Here is an 18,743-nt window from a genome sequence, read left to right on the forward strand (position 1 = left end):
ATGAGAAGTAAAACAATGAATAAGGATTGCTAGGGTATGTGCCGGTTAACCTAGAGGGCTGTAAGTAAGATTAATATCTATAAAACAAAGGCTTTCCACCATTGATTTTCAATATTAAATCAGAGGTGGTTCCTGCAGAGGAAAAGTATTTAAAGATTCGCCAACATGTTGTTGATGATTGTGTCATAGTAGTTGACTAAAGAAAGCCCATTTTCCCTTTACTTATTGTATTTCCTTTGACAAAAACGGGTTTTTTTCTAAGGACGTAAAGTATTTTGTGGAATAAGTTTCAGATTATGGCTTACCCCTTCAGTGTGATAGAAAACAGTATAGCTGTGGTTAAGACTGAGGGTTCAGACGTCTGACTGGGCTCAAATTTGAGCTCCAGCACTGAAATAGAGATGAGCCTGGTAAAGATTTTTTTTTTAATTTCTTCATGCTTTTGTTACCTTATTTTGCCAAATAGAGACAATAGTGGCATCCCATGTGGTTGTGAAGGTCAAAAGAAATAATGGATGGAGTGAGTATAACATGGTGCCTACTAAGTGCTTAATAAATATTCTGATGAGTTAAGCCTTTAATGCAGTACATGTAAGTGAGAGAGCCGCGATAGAAAAATGGACAATAAACTACAAGCATGGAGGAAGGAGAAACCAGCTCTGATTTGCAAGTCAAGAGAGGGCCCTTAGCTGGGCATGGTGGCACATGCTTGTAATCCCAGCATTCTGGAGACTAAGACTGGAGGGTCGCAGTTAGCAGGCAGGCTTACCTACTTAGTGAGGCCCTCCACAACTTAGTGAGACCCTGTTTCAAAATAAAGAATAAAATATAGGGCAGGGGGTGTAGCTTGGAAGTCGAATGCCTCAGGGTTCCATCCACATACCCGCAAAAAAAAAAAAAAAAAAAAAGGCCCCTCAGAAAGAGTGATATTTGATCTGGGTCTTAATTAGATGAAGAGTTCCCAGGGTGTAGAATGAAGACAAAGACATGATAGACAGGGTGAAACATCTTATAGAAAGATGTGGAAGACAGGTGGACATGGCAGGCAGGTGGACATCTCATAGGAAGATATGGAGGCACACAGTAAAAAGTGATGTTTTTACTTAACATTCATTTTGTTAGTTTACTTAACAAAAACCTGGCATGGTTTATGTGTGCATTATGGTACTGAAAACAATGAACTGAGATGGGCATGTTGGCACACACCTATAATTCCAGTACTTGGGATATTGAGACAGGAGGATCATAGGTTTGAGGACAGCCTCAGCTATTCAGCAACCTAGCAAGATCCTTTCTCCAAAAAAAAAAAAAATTAAAATAGGGTATAGTTTGATGGTAAAATGCTCCTGTATTCAATCGCCAATAACACACACACACACACGCACACACACACACACACAGCAATGAACAAGACAAAAAGATCTCAGACCTTATGAAGTTCACAATCTACTTGAGAACAGGCAATAATCCAAATAATAAAATAAATAATAAAACAAGATGTTTCAATTGTGATTAAAAAAAAGCTTTGGAAGAAATAAATCAGGAGGTGTGACACGCAGTTACTCAAAAGTAATAGACAATGGATAAATGACTAGAAATTATGAATTAATGCTTCAGTGAACTTGGAATGACCCAAGTCAATAATCTCTAAGGGACCAAGATTGCTATGAGGGCCTGTTCCTATTGGGTATCAGCGTACAAATACCAGAATTACCTTGGTTTGCAGCTTCATAGCTACATACTAGAACCATCTTGAGAGCTCTGAAAATAATTGGGATGCCAGGGTCCCATCTCTAGAGATTCTGATCCAGTTAGTATTAGGGTAGGGTTAAAGAAAAACTATTTTTAAAGTCCTTGGGTGATTTTTTTTTTTTTTTGGTGGTACTGGGGTACCTGGAAGCCCTTCTACCTCCGGGCTACACTCCCAGACCTATTTTTATATTTTTATTTGGAAACAGGGTCTCTTAAGCCAGCAAGGCTGGCTTCTAACCTGCGCGATCCTCCTGTCTCCGCCTCCCAAGCGCGGGAGATTACAAGCTTGCGCCACCACGCCCGGCTCTTGGGTGGTTATAATGTGCAGTCATAATTGAGAACTTCAGATTCTGAGATGACTATTTTGTGCTTTCACTTGAAGAGTCAGTGGTAGAGAAACCACAGTGATTGGAAAGAGTTTACCTTATGCTTCAGCTGCATGAGGATGGAAACAATGGTTGAAAAAATACCTTAGCAAAATAGGTCCCTGATTTTATGCCAAACCCATGTGGTCATTGTTAAAAAGTGCCCCATAGGGGACATTGTTGGTATCCACACAGTGTCTGTCATTTCCCATTTTCTGCAGTGTTCCCATCTCCCAACTGCTATGTGCTTTAATGCAAATGGTCCTCAGGAGTGACCACCCTTGGAAGGCTGCCCGTAGACTATCCCAGCCACCCTCTCTGATCTGTACACAGAGTTAGGAGGGCCTGAGTGCTTGCATTTTCTGGGGCAGCCCATAACCAGTCATTGATTGTCAATAGAGGTTTAAAACCTTAACTATGGGCTACAAGTTATGCTCTAGAGCTCCCTATAGGATCAAACAGACCTTGGCTTTTATCTGATATCACACTCTGTCATGATTTTAATATTTTATTTCTTTACTTCCTTCTTTTTTTAGATTTACAAATTGTTTATTTCTAGAATTTTCCACTTAATATATTTATAATGGTAGACTGTAGGGTATTAGAAACGACGGAGCATAAAACCATGGATAACCTAAGTTGAAGTTTCATTGGGAATGTTGGATTAAGGACATGATCCTAGGAAAAATCAAGAAGGAAGTAAAAGACATAGAAAAAGAAGTTCTTTTCTTCCTTCTTGATTTCTCCTAGGGTCATGTCTTTAATCTAACATTCTCAGTGAAACTTCAACTTAGGTTTTGCATCTAAAAGAATCTGAATTAAGACATGTCTTTTTCTAGGAGAACATAGGCCAGAATGTGCACCTTTCTGAAGTTAGACAATTTTGTTTGCCTGTGAATTGAAACTTGTTTCCTGCTACCTGAATTTGACATTTTGAATGAACATAGGCCCTGACTGGAGGCATCATCCCTATATATAGAAAGGATTTTTTTGACTGATATGATTTTTATTTTATATTTTTATTGGTGCATTACAATTCTACAACATAACAAAGTTAAAAATGAAAGAGGCATACATGCATGCAACCCTTGTGAGCTTCTCCCTGCATCCTATCCCCTCCTTCCCTTTCCCATAATATGATGTTGAGAAAAGAACTGATAATTTTATATATGTACATAGCCACAGGAATCCTTAATAATGAAAGCATGGCTCTGATAGGTTGTTGGTACCTCCTCTATTGAATCTAGTCAGGTTAGCATGAGTTACAATATAAAACATTATGAGGAGTGACTATCAGCTTAGAAATGAAAACCAGAAAGATGGGCAAATGGCAGGGTTTCCCACAGTGTATGGAGCTATAATGTCAGTTTTACTCTCAATATTGTCTGAGGAAAGTGTCTTTTGGATCCTGGGGGTATTGAGGTCTGGAGCCAGAGTGGAATATACTTGCCTAAGATGTCAGAAGACATTGAAATTGAAAATACAAACTATTTTTCACTTTATAGTAGCCACTTTATAATAAATAAGAATGGGTGGGGCTATAGTATAATTTTCAGAGTCCTGAAAGAGAAGACCCTCAGGATAAGTTATGCAAATAAAATGGTCATAAATGTCCATCTTCTCATTGAGAGAAACAGGAAAGGTGACACAGGAGAAAAACACGTATGAGTAAAATGCTTTGTGTTGTAAGGTGAAAATTGCAAGCGATTCCTCTCTTATACTATCAAGATTTTTGTACTAAGAAACACCGTTTCTCTTTACAAATGATCCTGAGTAGTTTATTGAAACCACTTCTGAGCAGGAGATATAATTTTGGGGGATTATTCTTACTCGGATGTGATTTTATCATTATCGGCAAACTGAAAAGAGCATGCTCTTAGATAAATATATTGTCAAGAACATGATGAGAATAATATTACTATAGGAGACAAGCAATGCCTACTTTCTTGTTTCCTTTTTCCCTACTACTTCCTATTGTGGATTTTTCAGGGAAAGGAATCTTACCCAATTTGTAAGTGATGCTTTTTCTTTTCCTTCTCTTTAGTCATGGATCCCTGATCCTTGATAGGGACTAGATCCACTGGCAAATCTTTATCTGACAAAATATTTTATGTATTTCTGGCTGCAATTGTATATTTGCATCTGAATGAGCAAGCTGCAGATGCAGTAGGCCCAACAGAATTGCTAAGTGTACTTTGACGTATAATCCCAATCATACATGAATCATATGTTGACTGCACAGTTTAACCCCCAAATATTATTTTTAATTGTTTGTAATTCCATCTGAATCTGGCTGAGATACAGCTAAGCGCTATAAGCCATCAAGTAAAGGCAAAAAAATACTCATCTGCTCTTCATGCATTGTGTTGTTTTAAGGGGAAAGAGTGGAGGTAGAAAAAAGAAAGAATACTGAGCTGTGAAGAAAAGTCCAAGTTTCTTCCTTTGCTACAGTTTCACACTCACATGTCACGTGACACCTCAGGCTCGCATCATCTCTCTAATCTGGCCATTGATTTTGGTTGAATTGGCAATAATCAAATTGATGAGAGGAGCAGGTGGTGAGGCTCCAGGCTAACCCCCATTTGGATGCTATGCCTTCCTCCATGGGGCTTGACGACATTCAAATATTCAGAACTCAGTGAGGACCTATATTTTTTTTTGGCTTACTAATAACAGAAGTATATCATGCCAGCCTTGGGCAGGACATGAGCTCAGTCTTGGGCACGTCTTAACCCATCTCATCATAGGAGAACTAAGAATAATAGTGATTCTAGAAGAGAGATCCAGCTCCTTGGGACATCCTAAGGCTTGGTGGGTCTCAGTGTGGAGCACAAAGATGATAGGTACGATGACAGGCCTGGTTGAGAAACCAAGACAAGAGTATTATCATGTAGGCCTGATTAACCAAAGTGATTGTCAGGGCCGGGCATGGTGGAACACACTTGTAATTCCAGCATTTGGGAGGTGGAGACCAGAGGATTACGGTTTGTGGACAGCCTCAGCTACTTAGTGAGGCCTTTCGCAACTCAGTGAGACTCTGTTTCAAAAAATGAAAAAGACTAAGGAATAGGATGGGGAGGGGGGGGTTGTATCCTGGAGGTAGAATGCCCTTGGGTTTCAGTCCCAGTGCCACCAAAAAAAAAAAAAAATGTGATTGTCAGAATTATATTGAGGACTCACAGCTCTTTCCAACCCCTGATGTTGGGCAGGAGGATATGAGGATGGATAAGTTGCATGGCCCCAAATCCAATGAAGTATCTTTTAGATTCCATTGCTAGCCTCAGCAGGAGAATTTAAGAGGTTGAATGTTTCAGGAAGTCAGACCCTCTTGCTTTTTACTGCACCTTTCATTTTCCCTCAAAGACTAATGCCCCATGAGTAATGGGCCCTCAGTTAGTCAAGGTACTATTAGAATTATAGCAAATTCAGTTTTACCTGAGACTGTTGTTACATAAAAAGTAGCACCCAGCTACAAGCACCCCTCCAGTCCCATCCTGTGACACTTGAATCATAGGTGCTTATGCTTCTTCCCAGTGGCTGCTCTGAGCTTAGCTGTGCTGATGAGCAGCATGATTGCTCATTTGAGGAGGACTCCAGAGTCGAAGGAGTAATTTTACTTAAACATTTATTGGCTTCCACTGGCTTTATGAATGAGGACGTCACACAGACACACCCTTAGGAATGTTAGACACACTTAGATGTCATCAACACTTACTGAAGAGCCCAAACACTCAACTTAGTCATATTCATTGATGCTGCTCTTACATGGACATGGATGCTCGGGTGCTGTGGATTCATGTGTGGACATAGTGCACACTCAGATGTAGCATCCACACAATCCCTGAAAAACTGGCCACACTCACTCATGATCTCTCCATTAACTTCAAAATGGCAGTTTCTCTTTTAGAGGCGCACATAAGACAATAGGTATGCTCCTTGAGCCTCTGCTTGCCTCCACCTGTATTTTAACCCCATACCGGTATATACTGCATTCATATGTCCACCCCTTTCCCATTTGTATGGGTGACCATCCTCAAGCTCAATAAAACTTAGGGAACACATGCCATATTCTTGGAAAGATCCCCTCTCTATCCTGCTTTCTCTTAATGAAATAGTCCTGTGCCTCTTTATTAACCTGATTGTGATTCTTAACCAAATGTTTTTAGGTGGGCAATCTGATTGAAGAATTGGAGCATGTATCACTTTTTTCTTTAAATAAAGCATGTGCTAATTCACTATGCCATCTTTAAATGATTGAATTGGGGCCACATATACAGCCACCTCATTAGTTCACATAACTTTCTTTTTAGCCAGTATTTGGAAAATTGATCATCTCTTTTAGATATTGGGTCCCAGAGATATGTGCAATAAAGGTTTTCTAAAAGAAGAGCATTTATTTGAGAAAAATACACATCGGGTATTCAAAGAGTTAGGGAAATATTATCCAGTTCACAAACTTGAGAATAACTTGTACAAAGAGAGTCTACACATGTGGCATATAGTTGATATTCAGTAAAGGCTCAGTCATCTCTGTGCATACACTGGCACCTTCTTACATCCTTCTAAGTCGAAGGGAATAATATAAGATCACTAGACAGGAGCTCCAGGGAGTCACTGTTTACCTCAATTAAAGTTTCTGCATCCAGTCAGATTTGGTTTCATGCTTGCTTTCAGTTTTAATTCAATCCAACTTGATTCATTTCCACAAGCATTCATTGATCACTTGCTAGGTGTCAGGACTCCTGCTGGGTAGTGTGTGTGTGTGTGTGTGTGTGTGTGTGTGTGTGGAAAGTGACTCAGAGATAATTAAGCCACACTCTCTCTTTCTGTAAGGACATGGTCAGGAAAATGAGACAGTAGTTCTGTCTCACGTTATTGCAAAACCAACCAGAGGAGATTGATGAGTTGTAGAAAAATAAAGGGAGGTGGGGGGAGATAACGCATCCAAAGCAAGCCGACTTGGACAGGCCTCACAAACAAGGTGAAAAAGTGACTTAGCCTTTAGGGACAGGCTTCTGTAGTAGAGGTGGGCAGGAGGACTGGAAGGTAATGCAGGTAGGGGAAGCACATGTTTAGTAGTATGGGGTCTGGAGCACCTGGTATAAGAAGATCTGGAAGAAAGGGTTAGCCGAGCACAAAGGTCTTCAAATACCATAATGAGGGACTAGAGCCCGTGAAAGTGTTTGAATACAGATAGTGTTATATGATTAGAAAGATCAATGGATGATAATTGATCAAATAGAGACAAAGATAAGGGCTAACTCCAGGCAAGAAGCCCAAAGTAGGTATGAACAGCATAAAGAGAAAAGAGGGGAGAGGGGCAGGCACAAGGATGTGGAGGTCAAGTCCAGGGCTTGTAGGAACTGAGGATAAGCCCCAGATTCTGGATCTAGCCACCTAAGAGACAGTGCCACTCTTCACTAAGGTAGGAAATGGAGACGGAGGAACAGCAAGTCTGAAGGAGTTGGGGGTTGAGTTGAAATCTGGACATGTGAAATGTGACCTGGCCCTGGGACCTCTGAATGAAGATAGATAGTAGATTTGAACACTTGGAGCTGGGAAGGTGGGGGTTAGTTGTAGATACAAGTAGTGGTGAGGGTTTTATATAAGGGAAATGTGCTCACACCATGAGGACTAATGAGCTCATCTGTCTCTCCTCTTCTTGTGCCTAGTGTTTATCAGCTGGTGGTCAAGGAGGAGCGACTCCAGAAGTCGAGGAGGGCAGCTGACATCATAGAGTGCTTCTCTGTACCTGTGAGCTACAGGAACGCCTCCAATCTGGACTCTCTGCACTACTTTGCTGCTGAACTGAAGCCTGCCAACCTGCCCGTCACTCAGCCATTTACAGTGGGTGACAACAAGACATACAATGGCTACTGGAACCCTCCCCTCTCCCCGCTGAAAAGCTACAGCATCTACTTCCAGGCACTCAGCAAAGCAAACGGGGTAAGTATGGCCACACAAAATATGTGTCTGGCCTTCTTTGAATTTTCCCATCCTCAAATGAGAGGGAAGAGAAGCTCTAGAGCAGAAGTCAACAAACAGGTTCATGGGAATACAGGCCCATGCCTTTGGGTTTTGGGTTGTTTTGTATTTTTAATAGATCTATGCCTATTTATTTGCATTTTGTTTATGGCTGCTCTGATTCTTAACAATAAAGTTTTGCAGTTGGAAGGTAGGAATGGTGATGCACATGGTGGTTTCAGTAGTTGGGAGGCTGTGACAGGAGAATTTCAGGTTCAAGACCAGCTTCAGCAACTTAGTGAGACCCTCAGCAACCTAGTGAGACTCTGATTCAAAAATAAATAAATAAATAATTAAATAAATAAATAAATAGAAAGGGTTGGGAGTGTAGTTTGGAAATAGAATGTCTTCTAAGTCAAATTCATTGGGTCAAATTAATTCCCAGCACCACACACAAAAGAAGTGTTGAACAATTTCAACAAAGATTATAAATACTACACACCCTAAAACATTTATTCTATGGATTTTTGTAGAAAATGTTTGTGGACTCTTGCATTAGAGTGTGGAGTAGGTGTTGTACTTGAACAATTCCCCTGTCCTATTTGATTCTTAACTTTCTTATCTGTAAGAGCAATACCTGTCCATGTGCAATCAATGGATACACTTGCATACTTTCGTTGATCTGAGACCTCTATCCCCTCTATTATTAGTCATATTTGAAAATATTTCTTCTCTAAAAACAGGTAACTGTTTTGGTGTCTTTTTTTTTTCCAAACAATGGCTCCAGTCATAACATCACACAATCACAGGGCTAAAGGATCCTAAAGTTCATCAGGTACCTCTGTGTGTACAGCCACACACACACACACACACACACACACACACACACACACTACTTCAGTCAGTATTACAGTTCACTGCATTTGTGCTTATTAAATGCCTGCATTGAGATAACCCACACTGCTGATCTCTGAGATAGTGTGAGGCTGCAGCTCTATGAAAGCTTTGTAATATGCTAACTTAAATACCTCTCCGATTGCAATTCCTTAGTTTATACTCTTGGGGTCCTATAGAACCAATGTGATTACCTTATTGGTTGCTAGTTTTCCCATTACATAAGAACTTTTCTACTATCTACCTCCCCTTTCTAGAACACACTATTCTGGTCTTCTTTTCTACAAGCAAAATACTTTTAGTCCTTCTTATAATACAAGTTTATATTTGCCATCCAGTTTTTTTTTTTTTTTTTGGTACAGACTCCAGGTTTCCATAATTCATTCAACAAATACATAATGGATATGTCATGTGCTCAGGCCTATGGTTCATATTAAAGTCATTGTGTACTTTCCAAGAGCTTATAGAAATGCAAGGAGGACTGGCATATGCCCTGTTCTGCAGTGAATCTGGAGAAGCAACAAGCTCACTGAAATAGGAAGGCTGAAATGAAAACAAGCCTTGGTGAAGTATGTGGGGACTTCACATAAGGAATGACCCTGTAGGTTCTGGGTGGTCAACAGAGAGAGTTTAGTCTGTCAGGGACACACTGCCTGGGAAAAACCCTGGATGGAGGAACTAATTAACATTTAGAATGTCCACAAGCCCATTTAAATTCCACTTTGGTATTTTGGTTTTGCATTTATTACTGGTTCAAGCAACACTCCTCACAGAGAGTATGAAACTACAAAGAGAAGTTGCCAGACTGCCTTCCACCTGTCCATCTGGTCCTCCTTCTGCATGAAACACTCTGATATGTGAAGCAGGAAGATGCAAATTTGGGCAGAAGCACCTGGGCCCATTTTGGTCTTAGATCTTTGCATTCTACACTGGCCTGTTTGTTGCTTTAACATGACTCTGGGTGAAGGTGTGGCTCTCCCTGCCCTCAACACATACAAGGTGGGGAAGTATTTGAGATCCGCTCACCCTTTACCACATTCCCAAAAAGGTATTCAGGAAAATAAGCAAAAAGCCAGGTCTATAGACCCCAAAGACAAAGTCATCCTAGACTGAATGTACCCAAGCCAAGTACAGCTGACCCTGAGCAGAAAAGTAGGTAAAACAGGACAGCAATTTGTTCCCCAAACATTGCAGCATAAGCTCCATCTTCAAGATACATGGTTTTTCCACTGAGAAAAAAAGTAAGTCAGCCAATCTAAAGCTGCCTCATCTTGAAGTAGGATAGAAAAATAAATAAAAATAATCGGTAGAAAGGAAACAGATGGAAGGAAAGGGAGATTGTAACTTTAAATCTAAGAACTCCATGATGGTATTCATCCATACCTTGAAAGTCTTCCCAATATTAGACCATTATATGTCTAGTGAATTTTGCATACATATTCTGTTTTTAACTCTAAAATAGAAATGATAGTGATCAAAGAAATCTAGAGAAAGATATTATTCAAGGCTCAGTGATATAGGTACAATCCAAGTACTATCCATCAACTAGATAATATCAGCCCAAAGATCCCAAGAAGAACCAGACCACTACTACCTGCTCTTGTGTGTTCCATTATCAAAGGAATGCAGTCATTGAACTGACCCCTCACCTCCCAAACTTTCCAAGAGCCCTGCAGATCCTGAGTTGAGGAATCGACCTGTGACAGTCTTAGAAGTAGGTTTTACTATGGCTTCCAAGACGAATGATGTCCTTTAATAACTTATGCCTCTCTCCATGTCATGCATAATCTCACTTGGGAACTAAGATTCCCAGTAGTGGCACGTAAGCAGGAAGGAGCTGAGCAAATGCATCTGCAAGGTGTCTTGGGGGTACAGCTGGCCTCTCAGGAACAGAGAGGAAAAGCAGTCAGCTGGGCCCTGAGAGTGCAAGGAAAAACTACGCATTGCTTGAAATTATCCTTTGATATTAAGTTTTACTTAAAGAATTAGGTGAGAAGGCCATTGAAGCACAACAGCCTTTCTAAAATATGCCTGCCTGGCCCCTCTCAGATTTCTCCATATCACAGAGGGCAGCAGACAGTGCAGGTCAGCCTGGAAGGGGTTTTGAGAGCAAGCCTTGTAACCCACAAATTTCAAATTAGCTTAAATGCTGTTTCTGTACAAATGTTTCAGAAAGATATTGTCAGTGGCCAGGGGCTCCCACATGCCCTACTTGTAATAAATCATTCAAAGAGCTATTGACTGAGGAACAAATCAAAATAAAGAAATCAAGACGAGAGAAATATGGAATAAAAAGACTCACAGTGAGCATGAAACTAATCAGGCATTGTGTTCATGTGAAATCATTGCTCTAAATGTGTTACAAAACAGAAGGTTAATGTAAAAAATAATTGCTTAAAGACAAGACACATAATGTAAAAATTAACAATTGTGATTCGCATCTATAATTCATTACTATGTCAACAAAACCAGAAGGAGTTGGAGGATTAAAGTGTGTAAACAAAAATCTACTTATTTACTTATGTTGGACAAAAGGGAATAAATGACTACCATTTTGTTTTTGACACTGGGAATATTATTTAAAGGTAGTTTTTAATGTAAAGAAAGTTTTCCAACCTGTCATAGAAAAGCCCCCAAACAACAGCCTACAAAGAGAACCAGTAAAAACCAGAGAACTATCAGTAAATGTAAAAAGCATGCAAATCTAAAACAAAAGACTACATTACTAAAATGGGGGAGGGGCCATGTTCTTTCCAAAATTTAAATAGGAAGAATAGCTTAGGTCAAGTAAAATCCATAATTTGTCAAATGTATATATAAAAAAAAAGGTTTAAAAAATGATGGTGGAAAGTTGTAAAAAAAAAAAAACAGACTAGAACAACTTAAATGAAAACAAAATGAGCATTTGTTGCAGGTTGATTGTGGGCCAGGTTGAATAATTTACTATCAATTCCATTCCCCTTGATCCTCCCTGCAAGCTTTACTTAGGGCAGGGTGAGAGAATCTTAGGATCCAGGTGTCTTTATTCAATGGATACTAAGGATAATTTGTGGAGCTTAGCAGAGTGGCTGTAAATTCAGTCTTTACAATCAGGCTGCCTACATACAAATCCCTGGTGTTTTTGTGACTTTAATTAAGCTATTAAGAGAGTTAGATATGATTGATTAATTAAAGGCACATCCATGGAGTACACAGAATGTGTAAAAAAGAAAAAGGCACTTTCCTATGTTCAGCAAATATATCAGTAAGTCAAGCAGACAAAACTCTTTACCCTCAGAGTGTTTGCATTTTGGCTGGGGAAACACCAAAAATAAACATATAAACAAGAGAAATAACATATCGAATGATTAATAATGAGATTTAAGACCGTAGAAGTCACTCATTAGATGTTGATTATTACTGCATGAAGTTAAAGACATTCTGTAAACTTTTTAATGATCTTTTTAATAGGTGAACTATTTTTTTCCAGTCCTATGAATGCTACAGAGGATTTAATTATGGCGTATATAATAGGACATGGAGTTCAGTGTTCTCTCTCAGGCATTTTCAAGAAGTGTGAGCGTGCACTTGTGTTGGACATTGTCTCTGATTAGCAATCTCATATTTTCCCACTGATGCTCCCCTATATATAACAGTAGTCCCAAGTCTGAGAGAACTGTGCTGTGGATTCTCAACACCTGTCTTTCTTATGAATCAGGCCATATTGTAACCATTTGTTTTGGATATAGCTCTGTTATCCGGCTATAGCATCTTCAAGTTGGATGGACTTTGAAGTGTCCTTTAATCTAGACCAGAAGAAAAAAAGACCTCTCCAATAAAGCATGCTCAGCAAGACTTCAACTTGATTACTGCGATTCTTTGGAGTGAAAGGGAGTTGATTCCTTTGTGGAGCAGGCGAAATTATTAGAACCTTTTTCCTTATATATAAAGCCAAATTACATCTCCTTAACTTTCCCCTTTTGTCCACTTGTATTGATTCGAACAAATCAAATTTTTTCTTTCCTATGTCAACCTTTCAGAGAAAATGTGATAGTTCCAACTGCCCACCCTAGGAGGCCACCTAGTCATCTCACTGATACTTAGCATGAAGTTCTTTTATTTTTTTACATGGCATGATTTCTATGCTCTATAGGTGTCTTTTATCCTGTTTACTCTGTCCTAAAATAGACTGATTCAATTTTTCCAATGCTCATCCTAAAAATATGTTCTCAAAACTTAGTACTATGTGTTCAGATACAGTTATGCCATGCCAGCTATATCTCAACTACCCCTGTTGTCAAACATTTTGAAACTTTATTTTCAGTTGGGGGCCTTCATGAAAGCTGGTATTTTTCCTGAATATTTCTTTCCTTCATTGTTTGTAGAACTAGTTCCTTCTTATATCTTTTTTAAGTTCTTAATTCATTAATGTCACATTTTGTGACAACTTCCCAATCTTGTTACCTAAGAGTCCACACTAGTGCTTACAGGTTAACCTTTTTTTAAAATAACACTGTCTATATTTTAATTACACATGCTCTTTATATTACTACCTGCCCCTCTCATTACCTACATAATTTGGGAAATTTTTATTTGTTCTTAAACCTAGAGGATTTGTTTGTTACTACATCCTCCATGCTGTATTCAGTGTTTAACATGTTGGTAAACACTCAAAAACCATTTTATACTTGACTTGAATAAATGAATATATGAATGAGGAATGAATGTATAAGCTACTTTTGTTATCTATGAGTCTAAACTTTTCACTTATAAATTGAAATAGGGATCTATATTTCAAGCAATTCATTTAGGATTAAATAAGAAAAAATCTTGAGTAATAGATGGTACCAAGTAGGTGTCAGTACAGTCTGAATTTCCATTCATTACTGAATGAGGTTTGTGGTTCTGAGCCATTTCAACATAGACAGATGAATCCTGAAGGACCTTTCTTCCTTCATAGTAGTAAGACTTTCCTCCCAGATGTCTCATTTCCCAAGCTCCAGGATCCTGGGCAGCTTGATTTCCTCCAGATCCTCCAAATGGCACCCAGCGTAGCTGTCTAGGTTTTAAACAGCAGGTGGGATTCTGTTTTGCATTGTTGCTTTCCCCACTTTTCCCAGAATGAGGTCTGCTGAATCTACTGTTCTCTGCAGCCCCACCACCATTAGCCATGATTGTGAAGTTGAAAAGACCATAATTAACGGTTGGATGCAAAACAAGTGTGGTGAATTCATGCAGATATCCATCAGAAGCCACCTTTTGTTGGGCAACGCTGTTATGCATGTTCTGTTTATGCAGAGAGAAAACTCTTTCCTTGCCATATCCTTTTCATCATGCAGGGGTACATTTAACCTGGATGATGTTTCTGCCAAACGCTGAGCTAAATGGGAAACGCAGGGACTTGAAGGGCGATTGTTCTGTTTCTCTTACTTCCTATTCCAGCTCTTGAACTCAATTGCCTCTTGAGAGCAGTGGGAAGCCAGATGTTATGTTGAATGGGTCTCCGTGTTTGCAGTATAATCACATGATAATAGTTGGGATCATGTAGGTAGGGCTGGGTTAGGGGATATTCTGTGAATTGCAATAAATTGGATGAAATTATATTAAGTTGTGCCCAAGTACTGTGAAAAGGATGTTTGCACATGAATGGATTTTTTCATGACAGAGTAGATGGAAAGAACTGAGTACCCAGCATCACACAGATTTGGCTTGAATCATGGCTGTTCTCAACTATGTGAATCAATTTACAAAACATGTCAAGATGTACCACGTGACAAGTGAGCTATATCTCACGAACCTGGAGAGTAGATGAGACATGGATATAAAAGCTCATCATAGGTTGAGAGTTGTGATATCTATTCTCTTTTTCTTCTGTTTTTTTTTTCCCTAAAGATCCTTTCGTAGGGGAGGAGTGTATTGGAGCATCTATCTGTACCTGGCATATCCCAGTTCATTCAGACACTCTATTAGATAAGAGAGACACACTTCACTAGCCTTGGAGGACCTCAGTATCACATGTATGTCCCAGCTATTGACTACCTTGATTCAGACCTGTCACTCCCGATACTTTATTCATCTCCCTGTAACATGTGTTACTAGGGGCATTCGACCTCCCAACTACATCCTTTCCCCCCCTTTTTTTTTAATTTGGAAACAAGGTCTCGCTTGATTGCAGAGAGTCTCACTGTGTTGCTGAGACTGGTCTTGAACCTGCAATTCTCCTGTCTCAGCCTCCCAAGTACTGAGATTACAAGCATAAGCCACCATGCTTGGCCTCTCATTTCAACTTCTCACACATAGTTTCAAACCTTACATCTGCTCCTGTTGAATTTTTTGATGTAATTGATTACCTTTTGGGTAGTATATTTCTCTTCCCACCCCATCTTCTTTTTTTAATTTTTTTGTACATTGTAGTCATACATCTTCATGGAGTACAAGATGGTAGAGGCATACACGCACACACCAGTCATCCCATTTTCTGATTCTCTTTCTATTCACATGTTACATACAAATACCTCAGATGGGCCAAAAAGTGGGAAGTCTGGGAGACCCAAGAGAAAGAGATATTTGGTGCATAAGCACAGGCTCTAAAAGTTTCCACACAAAATGATATACAGCACTTTCAAAGTCCATGGGCCAAAGCTAATCACACAGCCATGCTTACCTTGAAGAAGAATCAGGCAGCATCAACTAACCTTTTCCCTAGCAGGAGAACTGGAATATTAAGAATGTCTCTGATCAGTACCCTGCTCCCCCTTGATAACTAAGCTTTGCCTTCAAATTCTCATAATATTCAAACCTACTCTTGAAGCACCTGTGTGGCTCCCATCATGATCCCAAGGACACTCAGTTATTGAGCACCTGATGTATGTCAGATACCAAGCAAGTTGATTTCACCTATACTGCTTCCTCTCTTGGTCTCCCAGAGTGACTCTTTATGTCAATGAATAGATGTACTGCCAGGAGTCTCCTAGAATCTTGAAGTTAGGTACTTCCTACAGAAGGAGGAGTCTTCGTTTCAGCTTTTTCCCTTGACATCCATGAAGGACTGGTAAAAGTATGTCTGAGGCTCACTGCTCCACTCTGGAAGGTCCAGTTTTCTGGTGCATCCATGTAGCATAGTGAAGATGCTGCAGTAAGCTCAGGTCTACACCACCCAGCAGTGGTTGAGCCAAAACAATAGAACGTGTGGACCAGAGGCCCCCAGGCACCTTTCACTTTCACTTCCCTATAGTCCTCCGTGAGAAAGGTATCTCTGGATTTTCTCAGCTGTACAGCAACCATGTGAAAATAAAGAGCAGTGTTGATCTGGACCTTTGGAAACTATGGTTAGCATCACAGAATCTCTGTGACCATGCTAGAAAGCCTGAGTCTGGAAAATTACCCTTTTAGGTTCTTGTCTGTTGCCAGGTTCTGGGTTTCAGGCCCCATCTACCTACTCGAGCCTCCTGCCAGTCCTCAGTGTTCCTCAGGGTCTACCCTATCCTCCTGGGCATCTCGATTCCAGGGATCTCTATTGTCTGAGCTTCAACCCATCCTCTTAAAATTCTAAACATTTTAGAGTTCTGCTGAGGCTCCAACTTCTCAGGTAAAAGGGAAATTCCCTGAGTGTCACCTTGTACAAATACCAAAATGAGTTGTCCCAGGGTGCTAATTTATTTTTGTACTTACAGATTTTATTATCATGGTATGAGACCTCTGGGAGTAAGAACATTTTTCCTTCCCATACAAATATACTTTAAATTCATTTGGAGAAAGAGATGAAGGTTACCCAAATGTTGACAGCTGATAATCTTGTCAGGTGAGCCTCCAGCTTCTAAGGCTCAGAACTCAGTTCTTAAAAGCTCATGGAAATAGCAGTCCAGGCTTCCATGTAACAGAATTTCTGCCTCCATCAGGTCCATCCAAAGTAAAGGTTTCCATAAAGCTTGGTTTGATTTCTAACAAATGGCAAAAAGTGTAGAAAATATCTGAATTTGGAAAATTGATTTATACTTTAAGACTGGCTCTGCCATTTTTTTATTTACATAAAATGAATATTTGCCTGCCAGGCCTTTCACATCTCAAATAGAGATGAGATAGGCCCTCCTAAGCTCACTGGCACCCTTGTAAGAAATAAAGAATACCTGAGATGACTCCACAAACTCCTAAGGACCTTTCAAACAATGGCATAGTTACTTACATAAATACGTCTATACATAATATATGTATTCAACATGTATGTATATTTAGCATATGTGCATATACAAATAAATTTTGGGCATTTACATATATGTATACACACATATATAGAGATTGATATGATTATCTATATATTCATAGTCATTTAAAAAATTTTAATCACTACAAAAATCTTGAAGAAAGGGCATCATTGCACCAGAGGCCTAGAATAGGTGGTTAATGAAATGGTACATTATCTGTACAGATGGACATTATCTTGAGCTTCCTGGAAGCCAAGGCAAAAAAGTATTATGTGACAGGTTTGCATGGCTTCTCTTAATTAATAGAAGGAAGCATACACATTTTTTACAAAAGGCACTAAAAGAAGGATGTATTGCTTGTGTCCTTACATAGGGACCCTGAGGAGATGCTAGAAAATATATGAACACTTTTGCTTAAATACTCGATTAGTCCTTTCTACATCAAGCCTGTGAAGTGTGAGGTTTAAAGATTAGAATTTAATGGAGCCATTTGCACTCAAGAATTCTGTTTCTTGGGCTATAAAATGGTGCTAATTATACTAATTAATGCTATGGAATAAGATCAATGGATTTCCAAGTTTGTCTCGCCTCAGCATTTCTGACGAATACACGTGGTACAAGCTCTCTCCTGCTGCATGGGTTGCCCCTGCTCCATAACGTGACCTTCAGTAAGTGACTTAAGTTCTCTAGATCTCTTTCTTGTTTGGAAAATCTTGATGTTCTCCAGTATCAACTTGATAAGAATATTTTGTAAATATTAAATGGTAAGATGCATGAAAACTAGTTATAATCCTTGGAATAAAATGAGCACCCTATGTCAAGCATTTTAATCAGACCAGCACAGGTGTCACAGATGGTTCAGAATGTGAAGGTGCATTCAGGAAAGAATATGCCAAAGATGTGGGGCACAGACTTTTAAAATCCATCTGTCAAATTTGAAGGGCCTGTGAACACAATGAGAGGGATGAGAATTCAGGAAGGAAGAACAAAATCAGTGAAATGCAGGGTGTACCCAGACACCAGTTGGCACACTGCATGCATGAAAGGGGAGAGGGAGAGAGATTTCCAACCTTTGGGTTGGAAACATTGAACTTAGAGACAGGTCTAGAAATGGGACAGTTCGTCTTTAGACCCTTATTGGAGGTTGAACACTAGTCCACCTTCATCTTTTACATTATGGCTTCCAACTTTGCCAACACATAAACTCACCAATTGGGCTTCAGAATAGAGGAAATTGACATAAACCAAATGTATAAAAGATTGGTGGAAATAGAAGACAATGATTTAAAAAAATGTTCATTCATCACCTCCAAAATTATTCCTCCTATTTGAGTTGCCTAAGACCTCTCACTTTCCTTATCCAGTCATCACCGAGTTTTATCTGTTCTCTAAAGTTCTCTATACAGTTTACTCTTCTTCAGTGCCACCATCCTAATCTCTTACATTGTTGTCTCTTACCTGGACACCCTCAAAAATCTCCTAACTTGAGTTCCCACATCCAGGATGATTGTCTCAAACTCATGTCTCTAATCAGAGCAAGTACAAGGTGACACTATATGTATTCTCATTTAACACAAATGAAACAAGA

General features: G+C 39.5%; 1 protein-coding gene across 8 annotated transcripts in view; it reads left to right on the forward strand.

Annotated features, from left to right (window-relative positions):
- Positions 1–18,743, forward strand: part of PTPRT (protein tyrosine phosphatase receptor type T) — a gene marked incomplete at both ends in the record, with an annotated part of 1,183,313 nt that overhangs the window by 932,571 nt on the left and 231,999 nt on the right. For all 8 annotated transcript variants that reach the window (XM_080716374.1, XM_080716373.1, XM_080716375.1 and 5 more), the window contains one exon: positions 7,790–8,063. In XM_080716374.1, coding sequence (XP_080572500.1) covers positions 7,790–8,063 — 274 coding nt within the window. The remainder of the gene's footprint in view (positions 1–7,789; positions 8,064–18,743) is intronic.

This window comes from Muscardinus avellanarius, assembly GCF_963383645.1.
Source record: "Muscardinus avellanarius genome assembly, chromosome: 19".
NCBI classification, from domain to species: Eukaryota; Metazoa; Chordata; class Mammalia; order Rodentia; family Gliridae; genus Muscardinus; species Muscardinus avellanarius.